Here is a 10,373-nt window from a genome sequence, read left to right as displayed (position 1 = left end):
TGTGTGTGTGTGTGTGTGTGTGTGTGTGTGTGTGTGTGTGTGTGTGCGCGTGTGTGTGTGTGTGTGTGTGTGTGCGCGCGCGCGCACGCGCGCGCGCGTGAGTTCGCGTGCGCGGTAAGGGGCGATCCGGGGAGGGTGGTTGAACGAAAAGTAGATCTTCGGTCCAAAAAGTTTGGGCACCCCTGAGCTAGAATAACATAAAAAAGCAAAACCTGCTAAGCTAATTGGCTGCTCTTTGAAAACTCTTTCTCTAAATAAAATATAATCTATACTTCTTCCGTGATCTTGATAGTGCCACTATTTGAGTCGTTTCATTGACGCCTCATCTTGACCTACGCAACTGTGTGAGGCAGCATCGTGTTTTATTTCGTTTTACTTGTTATCAACATAGATCAACTGCGAAGATGACCGCGGCGTGCTAAAAGGCAACTGGTCAGGCGATTTCAGCGGCGGGGTCCACGCATCCACGTGGACCGGCAGCGGAGACATCCTGAGAACCTGGGCTCAGTCCGGGTACCGGCCGGTCAAGTATGGCCAGTGCTGGGTGTTTGCTGCTGTCATGTGTACAGGTAATTAGTCATGCAGTCCATGACAGAAGCGCAGAGCCTTTTGTCATCTTTTGGAAAAAAGAATGATTGTCATGTTCCCCCGTGTTGCAACGTTGTCTTTTCAGTCATGCGCGTCCTTGGCATTCCTTGCCGCGTCGTCACAAACTTCAACTCGGCTCACGACACCAACGGCAACCTGGTCATTGAGGAGTTCTACAGCGAGATGGGAAAGAAGCTGAAGAGCACGAAAGACTCAATCTGGTCAGCAAATTACTGGCAGTCTGTTTCAGACAGGAACACTGGCAAATTTTGCAGTGATGGAAGCCGCCCGTTCATCAGCGTTTTCCTTTTGCATTCACCATTTATAAAAAACAAACACTTAACTGAAGTCTGGTAGCGTAATGCTAACACTCAACGCAAAACACCATTGATGGGCTAACGAAAATATCATCAACTTTGTCGTCGTAACCTGTATAAACAGAAATGGTGCTGCAACACAAATAGAAACACAGTATAACCATACTCTTAGCTGGCAACCAGTTCAGTGTGTACTGCCCGAAGACAGCTGGGATAGGCTCCAGCACGCTCGCGACCCTCGTGAGGATAAAGCGGTTCAGATAATGAGTGGATGGATAGTGAAGTGAGTTTTCAAAGATTCAAGGAATTTTTCATTCCTAAAAATTCAAGCACACAAAGATTCAAAGGCTTTTCTTTTTGTCATACCAAACACATATTTCAAAATGACATGGCACGAAATACAATCCCCAAGGTCCCCATAAGTCCAAAGATTTGTGAAAATAATTGATAAATAGTTAAGGGTAATGCTTATTCAAGCCTTCAACTTATGCACAGATGGTAGGTGTCTAAGGTGTGGATAGAGCAGAATGAAAATGCTGAAGGCTTGAATTTCATCTGATATTTCAAGGGCTTTATGTACTGGACAGGGCGGCCCGGTGGTCCAGTTGTTAGCCTATCGACCTCACAGTGCAGAGGTTGTGGGTTCGATCCCGGCTCCGGCTTTCCTGTGTGGAGTTTGCATGTTCTCCATGAGCCTGCTACTCTGGTACTCCGGTTTCCTCCCACGTTCTAAAAACCCGCATGGCAGGCTGATTGAACACTCGAAATTGTCCCTAGGTGTGGGTGTGAGTGTGGATGATTGTTCGCCTGTGTGTGCCCTGCGATTGGCTGGCAATCGGTTCAGGGTGTCCCCTGCCTACTGCCCTAAAACAGCTGGGATAGGCTCCAACACCCCCCGCGACCCTTGTGAGGATTAAGCGGATCAGAAAATGGATGGATGGATGAATATACTGGGCAAAAAGAATAGTTTTCAATAATAAAGTGTTCATTGTGCAGGGATGAATTGGCATGAGGCTGTGATGGTAGTTTTGAGTAGTTGAGTTTTGGGAGTTGAATAAATAGTATGAAGTTTTGAAATAAATGAAAAATCTGAATAATCAACAACTTTGATTTTAATCTCAGTCAAAATAATCATGATTATTATTTTTTCCGTAATCATCCAGACCAACTCACAGGCGTATATTCCTTATCCTCTGTCAAAAACGACAAATATTCTTGCAGCTTATTGAGTTCAGAAGAGACCACTGTCCTTTAGCGGCCAACACATGCGCACTAGATGGCGCAGCATGATATCAGTGGTCATTAAAGCATGAAACTGTTTACTGTGTATTTGGTTCTGTTTTTACATTGACGTGTTTTTGTAAAGTACAATTCTGTTCCGGAAAGTGCATTTTTAATACAATCAGGCAATCAGTTTCTAGGTGAATAGAGCATGTCAATCTGATTTCTGATTGAAACATATTTTCATTGTGACATTGACCAACCCCAAACAGGAACTTCCACGTTTGGGTCGAGTGTTGGATGACTCGGCGGGATTTGGGCAGCGACGCGGATGGCTGGCAGGCTCTGGATCCCACCCCGCAGCACAGGAGCAGAGGTCAGCAAAACATAGCAAAGCAGGGACTCAAACCCATAACCTCAGAAGTGTAAAGCAGACATACTAACCACGAGCGCACTGTGCTCCCCCTATCGCAATATGTCTTCTTTAAATCCAAACTGTCTTTTTTTTTGTCTTCACCAGGTGTGTTCTGCTGCGGCCCGGCTCCCGTCAAGGCCATCAAGGAGCGCCGTATCGACCTCTTCTACGACATCCCCTTTGTCTACGCCGAGGTGAACGCTGACGTCCACACATGCGTGGTGAGCCAGGGCCGCGTGGTGAGCCGCAGCGTGGACACGGAGAGAGTGGGGCCGCTCATCTGCACCAAATCTGTGGGTTTCCCCAGGCTGCACAACATCACTGGGGATTATAAAAATATCAAAAGTAAGATGCAAAACGCTAACAATGTGTATTGCCTTCAGGTGTACACTGCTACAACTAAAATTGAACCTAAAATGAAATCTCTCCAGTCAAAGCAAAATACGTTCGTCATGCTGTGCTGTACTCACGTTTTAGGACATTGTGAGATTTTTTTTGAGGGAAGCTACATTTATAGTTGTAAAAAAAAATAAATAAATAACAATCTCAATTTTTTCCTTTTCTACTGGCAATTCATCTGAAATGATTTCATATCTTCCGAATTTTACCACCTGTTGTGTTTTGAAGTCCAACTGTTGTTTTCTTCCCAAAACAGGCCGCTTTTCAACACTCTCATCAAACAGTTCCTCCCGCTCAGAGAGCTCCACGCTAAGGCGAGGCACAAGTAAGAACCTCCATCCAAAATAATTCTGCAGCCTTTCAAAACACCACCCGTCTGAGTTCAATGAATTATTTTCGAACAGCCAAGCTGGCTGCCATTCTGACGCTGGATAAAACCCCCGTGGCTGGTGCGGTTATCCACATCACCTTGAAGGTCATCAACAGGCAGCGCGTGGCCAAGGTGATGAAGGTCCATGTCAACGCGCAGATCAAAGAATACAACAACAGCCCTGCGGAGACTTTCTGGGAAAACCACAGTACGATACAACTGGGCCCTCTGGAAGGTAGGCCACTGTTTGTATACAGGAAGGCCGTAGTCACAGAGGAAGTGATGTGTAATTACTGCAATGTCTTGAATTATGAGTCTAATGGTTCCGTGAACACCCTTGCAGCTCAAAACACTCATCTGAAATCATTTCTCCCCTTTGATATAAATGAGAATTACATTTATCTGGAGAAGCCCTCCAAAAACCCCGACAAAAATGAGATGAATAGCATTCGAGAATATTCTACATGGAAAAAACAAAACGAACACAATTGAATAGAATGTTAAGGAGCTGTGCATCATGATTTCATGCTTTAAGTCAAGAGAACATTGTGCTGCTCTTTTTGGTGTGTGCAACATGGCCAGCAGGGGCGGTAATAATAAATATCCAGAAATACTACACGTCAATTTGATGCTGAAATAGAAGAAGGCCAGCAGTCATGTTCGCCTTTTTCAACAAAGGATAAAAGTTGTTGAAAGATTTAGAACTAACCTGATGTCAGTTTTGCCAGCCCATGTATGGCTTTTTCCACTACATGTACGTGTTAGCTGACTTCTGTAAGGCAAAGTTATGTGATTTAGAGCTTTTTTTTTTTTTTTGGTTTATAACAAACTTCGAATGGGAGTTGCCATAAACCTCTTAAGAAAAGAACTTGGCCTTTTTCAAAGACTTGTTACTATCTGCTTCTTGTTGCAAAGTTTGCCACCAAATAGCTAGCAGCTAGCATGTAACGCTCCTAACTGAGTTTTACTTGCGACTCCAGAAAAAAAAAACAGTCAAGCCACAGCTCGTTCCTTGAAAAACTTAATTTATGAGATGGGCCACTTGAAGGTCGAGGTACCCATACATGGCAATTTTCCGCGGATCCGCGGAAATCCGCCGTTTTATTTCTTAAATTGATCATTTTTGTGAATCGTCTAAATCCGTTGAGAAAATTTTAGGGGCGGTCAGGTACCTTATCATCGAGTTTTCACGAGCTCTCCCGAACAGTCTCTCCGTTTTCCGTTTGTAAACAGCCCTGCGATTGGACGTGTATGAAAGCTTCAACTAATCAGATCACTGAAGGCATTTTTTGTTGCGGAAGTCTGAGCTCGATTATATACGGCCAAGCGATTGGTTAACTACAAGCGATTGGACCAATCAAATTGCATGTAACATATTGTTTTACCTGATTCATGGCGGCCTGTTCGTCTCGCAAATTCATTGTTCTGGGATCGTTTTGAGCGGAATTATGAAATTTTTGACGAAAGATCAGGAGTCTTTTATTGTGTGTATTGTAGTGACTTAATTAACTATGGCTCCCGTGGATGCGTGGCACTGACAGATCATGCAACAAAAGTGAAAAAACATGCCGACAAAATCGCCATTCGACGGAGCAATTATTCTTTGGGATCGGCATTTTTCAAACAAACTTCGTCAGCGGATACAACTAAAGACGTTACGCGCTGGGGTACTTACTTTGGCTGAACCAAGCAACGAAATCTGCTCCACTGACGCCCCTCGCCGATAGACAGGTACACTCCGATGTATATACTTTTTTATTCAAATATACGAGGATGATATTTTCACTTTTATTTGGTATGCATTTGTAGCAACAGCATGATAACATTTATTTGTTTTTATTTGCGTTCATATTGATAATTCACGTTTTGTCTTGGATAATAAAGCACGGTTATGCATAATAAATTGTATGCATAATAAATATTCACTGTCACTGTATGAGGTAAGAATCAACAGCTTTTTATCACATTTACACAACACTTTATGAATACAAGTTATGAACAAATCTTAAATATGGCAGGGAATGTGTTTACTTTTTTAGTTTTGATTTTGAGCAGCAAATTTGGAGTTACATATTGGTGCTCACCAGGAATGCATAGGCAAAATTGCACAAATTTTCACTTGAAAGAATAGTGGCGATCTTGGGATTTTTTTCTGTTCAATTTTCAAACTGTGTAAATTTAATACGCTTCATCTTCAGCATGTTTAGTGCCACTTTTGTAAGTAACCACGCCCCCGTCCAGGCCACTCCCCCGTCCAGGCCACGCCTCTTCCGCTTTTTTCATCACTCGCCATTGCCATGTATGGGTACCACTGTATTCATTTTCTTGATTGGGGATTGAAATGTGAAGAAAATGATGCAAAATGGAACTCAGTATGAGTGATTCAATGTCAACTACAGTAGCTTGCTGAAGTTAGAAATTCTTCAGTCAAAATAATTCAAATTTACCGTAAAATGACTTAATTCATTGGATAAATCATGTAATATGTATTTTATTAATAATGTCATTTTATAAAATGTATATATACACACACACACACACACACACACACATATATACAATGCATATACTGGTATATACAATTATATGAAGCAACACTTTTTATCTAAGAATCATTTATACTGTGATTAGCTTCTTATATATTGGATTTATATTTTTTTAGTCACATTCTACTGTAGTCAGTTGGACCATTGATTTATTTTTCATTTTTATATTTTACTATTTTAAATTCACTTTATTATTATGAATGACTTTTGTCATTTGTATGATGACAGTGTTTGTTGAAAGTTCCATCTTTAATCTCTGTCAATTAAAGAATGAAATACATAAAAAGATTATATAGAGAGAAATAATATCTAAATAAAAATGAATGAAATAAAGTGATTATTCAAACATAGTGAAATGTCCTTGTTTGTGTGTGCGCAGTGAAGGTCCTGAAGCAGCAGATCCATCCGGGCCAGTACGAAGACGTGGTCGGGGACGACCTGGTCAACCTGGCAGCGGTGCTGGAGGACATGGCCACACATGAGCGTGTGCTGGCCTTCGAGGAGTTCAATGTGGCCACTCCAGAGCTTGTTATTCAGGTACACACACACACACACACACACACGCACACACACACACACACACACACACACACACACACACACACACACACACACACACACACACACACACACACACACACACAGTCACACTTGCTGCCCCACACTTCCATCAAAAATACTGCCTTTACAACAATAATAATGTTCATGTTTTCATGTATTTTTGTAACCACGTTTATTATTATGACCTTATTTATGTCCATAAATTGTACATAAGCAAAGTCCTCTGTTGTGATGTTTCAGCAACAAAAATAAACATACCGGATTTCTTTTTTCACACCTCATAAAAATGAATGGAAAATGAATGCCAGTTTGGAATGCATAAACACATTTTATCATTTTTATTTTTCAAATATTGTTCAATTATATAGAGAGTTTAAGTAATTTGTATCCAATTATGAGTTACTAAGTGAGTGAATTTTCCATGATTTACCGGTCAATGTAATCCGATTTGCAAGGTGCTGTAGATAGTACTGCAGTAGCACTGTTAATCCTCCCCTTCAAGTTGACCCGTTTTGAAATGTCAAAATCGAGAAAAAATGTTCTTTTCAAACAAATACAAATTCACACTACAGTAAATCCCCCTCCATCGCAGGGCTTATGTTCCAGAACACCCCATAATAAGTGACATTCACAATATAGGAATGCACCATATGTTGTTACAGCATATACAGTATTGCGCTTAAAAAGGTCTTTAAATGCACTTTTAAATCAGTACGGCTATAGTATACTGAGAGAACAGCATAAATGAATACCAAAAATATTGTAGCCTGTTTCAGCGCTGAAATAAAGGTGTCTTTGTACAAAAAAAAAAAAAAAAAAACTTGTCATGTGTTTAAATGTACTGCATCATGAGCATATAGTCACTGTGCATTGACATTGTTGTGTCAATGGTTGTGTTTCTTCTTTTGTGTACCTGGCTGGCTCCACCTCTGTTTTGGAACTGCGGTGCAGATCAATGTCAGGATGCCAATTCGCTAACATGCCATTGAGTACAGGCTGGGAAAACACCGAAGTGAATCAGCAAGGCGTGCAGACAGAATACAGCCGCCAATCAACAACTGACAAAACATGCTCAGTTTAGCGAAGTCAGTACATATGGGTATTTTTTCCTGATGCCTGTGATTTACAGCAGAATCTCTATTATCGTGATTAATCTGTTCTCAGTGTCGAACTAAAAGCAAATCGTCCTGAGACCGAACTCAGAAAAGCTATGCTGTTCACAATTCAAGCCCAAAGGCATTTTTACATCAGTTTTGGTCGACAGCAGAGAGCAATTTTGGTCCACAAAAAGCAGCCACTTCAAATGGATGAAAATAAATGGAAAAATCTGCCTAATTCTTACTCCATGAGTGCAGTATTCTCCAAAATACTTTGTTTAGACGAGTGGGGGCACATATTGCCCAACATTTTTTTATTGCCTGTCGTTCCCCTTTAATGGATGGACGGATGGACTCTTCAGGTGTCCCTAATGACTTGGATTTTAACGTTGCTTCTCCCTTCAGATTGAAGGAGAAGACAAATTGGCCCTGAAGCGGGAGCACAGCGCCAGCGTGACCTTTACTAACCCTTTCTCGCATCCCGTAAGCGGCGTGCTAAGTGTGTCCGGCGCCGGCCTCCTCCAAGGCCACGCCAACTTCAAGTAAGTTGCCATCTCCTCCTTCTTTGAACATGGTGAAGATGATAAGACTGTGGAAGTTTTTCGACGGAAGAAGCGAAGCAACGTTGCATATCCGTACTCTGTATCTGTCCGAAAAAAAATGGTAACCAATATCCCAAGTTTCAATTGGACTAAAAAGGCAATGATCGAGCCGAAAAGTACAATTTGAAGTGAGCAGTACATTATTGATTCATTAAAAGAAATATTTTTCTTGTTTTTTTTTGTTTTGTTTTTTTTTCCCAGGATGTTCCCGCTGCGTCCAGGAGGAAGCGGAAAGCAACGCATCACCTTTGTCCCCAGGATGACGGGAACTAAGATGCTTCAGGCTTCGCTGACCCTCTCAAACAAGTCCACTGTCAGAGGATTCAAGATGGTCTCCATCCAGCCTCAATAGACCAATATGTTGTTTAATTAACAGTTAAATGTGAATGCCGTCTTGTACTCTTGTGATTTAGTTTTTTTGTGTTTTTTTTAAATGACCAAGCTGTGACATAAAATTATTTTTATTCATATTAAATGTTGTGTTACATGCGTACTACTTCACTGTCTATGGAAGCGCGATGACCGCTACTGAAAATGATAACGAAACAAATCATTTAATCTTGACCTGTTAACAAATGTCCTTTAAAATAATGATAAATTAGTCATGGAAAAAATGTACTGTACTTACCTTTGAATTAATATAGCATATTTTGTTCACATGGTTTTAGAATAGTATTTTGGTTATTTCATCTTTGTGTGAAATGAAATGCTAAATTACAAAACTCTGGTAGGTTACTCTTCAAATTTAATGTTTTAACCTAATTCATGAAACAATTTATTCATCCATTCATTATCTGAGTCGCTTATCCTCACAGGGGTCGCTTGAGCCTATTCCAGCTGACTTTGGGCAGTCGGCGAGCTACACCATGAATTGGTTGACAGCCAATTGCAGGGCATGCATCCAGTAGACAAACAACCGTTCACACTCACAATTACACTTAGGAACAATAAAGAGTGTTCAAATAACTAATGATTGGAATGTTGGAGGAAACCAAATTACCCGGAGAAAACCCACGAAGAGAACATGCAAACTCCACACAGGAAGGCCGCAGCTCGGAATCAAATTTCATACCGCTGCACTGTGAGGTGGACGCGGTCACCAGTCACCCGCATCAAACAATTTAAATTAATATGTTTGAGGCTTTATTTTCAAATTTACATACCGTATTTTCCGGACAATAAATCGCAGTTTTTTTTCATCGTTTGGCTGGGGGTGCGACTTATACTCTGGAGCGATTTATGGGTGAAATTATTCACACATTACTGTATATCCTTTCACATGTTATTTTCACATTTAACCACAAGAGGCCGCTCTAGACCTGCGTTGATCAAACCACGATGAGTCTGACGTAAGCGACGTTAGAAGAGGAAGCGCTGCATCTTCTACCTCCAAAGTTGGTGGAGTTGTTTTAAAGTGACACAGAGGATGATTATTTCATTGGATTTAGTGATTTGGAGTGACATTTATGGTTTGGTGAACTTGTTAGCATGTTCTTTATGCTATAGTTTTCTGAATAACTCAATGTCAGTGGCGGACCCTGAGGGCCAGCAAGGCCTTCTCTGCTGGCCTAAACATTCTCAGAAAAGTAAATTTACTTTTATGTATTTTATAATTTATTTTATTTTCATAAATATGGAAACAAAATTATTCTCTGTATTCTTTACGTTGTAATATTTCCACTTAGTTTAGTGGCTTTCAATGTTATTTTAAATAACATTGAAAGCCACTCGACAAATAAGTTATTTATTATGGTAGAGTTTTTAACCAATCATATTTCAGCTAGCTGTATTGCCAGGTAAATTACATTTGCTCGGGGCCTTCAGATTAAACAGAGCAGGCCCCTGTGCGCTGTAAGTGAACGGGCACAGTCAGGTTTCAATAGCATATCAGATCACGAGTCTCAGACTGTATCCTGTATCCTGACTTGTTCTCTCTGCATACTGGGGCTAGCGAGAAGGCCTTACGTCGAGACTGGCCGTGCGCGTTCGGTGATTGGATTAGCGCCTTTTCTGTTTCCTGAGAATTGTATCCTGATTTGTTCAATAAAGATAAAAAAAAAAAAAGATTGGATTAGCGCCTGCTAGAGCTATCACTCGCATTTTAACCCAAAATGGCCAAAGGAGAAGACGTTGATCTGGTTGCAGAACTACTTTCCACACAATTTTCAAGACAGACCTTCCACCAAAAGCTGGATATTGTGCGAAGAGGTCGCCCAACTCCTGCGCTAGCTAACCTGTCCCAGCAAGGAAAAGAGTT

The 10,373-nt window shown here is 41.0% G+C and overlaps 1 protein-coding gene across 1 annotated transcript in view; it reads left to right on the top strand.

Moving 5' to 3' along the window:
* The window catches only part of tgm5l (transglutaminase 5, like), a 13,116-nt gene extending 4,382 nt beyond the window's left edge, over positions 1 to 8,734 (top strand). Inside the window, exons 6-14 of the mRNA XM_019879733.1 lie at positions 392 to 569; positions 674 to 809; positions 2,399 to 2,502; positions 2,647 to 2,886; positions 3,197 to 3,265; positions 3,345 to 3,545; positions 6,236 to 6,393; positions 7,920 to 8,056; positions 8,318 to 8,734. Coding sequence (XP_019735292.1) covers positions 392 to 569; positions 674 to 809; positions 2,399 to 2,502; positions 2,647 to 2,886; positions 3,197 to 3,265; positions 3,345 to 3,545; positions 6,236 to 6,393; positions 7,920 to 8,056; positions 8,318 to 8,468 — 1,374 coding nt within the window. The 3' untranslated portion in view covers positions 8,469 to 8,734. The remainder of the gene's footprint in view (positions 1 to 391; positions 570 to 673; positions 810 to 2,398; positions 2,503 to 2,646; positions 2,887 to 3,196; positions 3,266 to 3,344; positions 3,546 to 6,235; positions 6,394 to 7,919; positions 8,057 to 8,317) is intronic.
* The last annotated feature ends 1,639 nt before the right edge of the window (positions 8,735 to 10,373 follow it).

Source organism: Hippocampus comes, unplaced genomic scaffold (genome assembly GCF_001891065.2).
Source record: "Hippocampus comes isolate QL1 unplaced genomic scaffold, H_comes_QL1_v1.1 scaffold205, whole genome shotgun sequence".
Classification (NCBI taxonomy): Eukaryota; Metazoa; Chordata; class Actinopteri; order Syngnathiformes; family Syngnathidae; genus Hippocampus; species Hippocampus comes.
The sequence above is the reverse complement of the archived record's forward strand: the minus strand, read 5'-3'. Positions and strand labels throughout refer to the sequence as shown.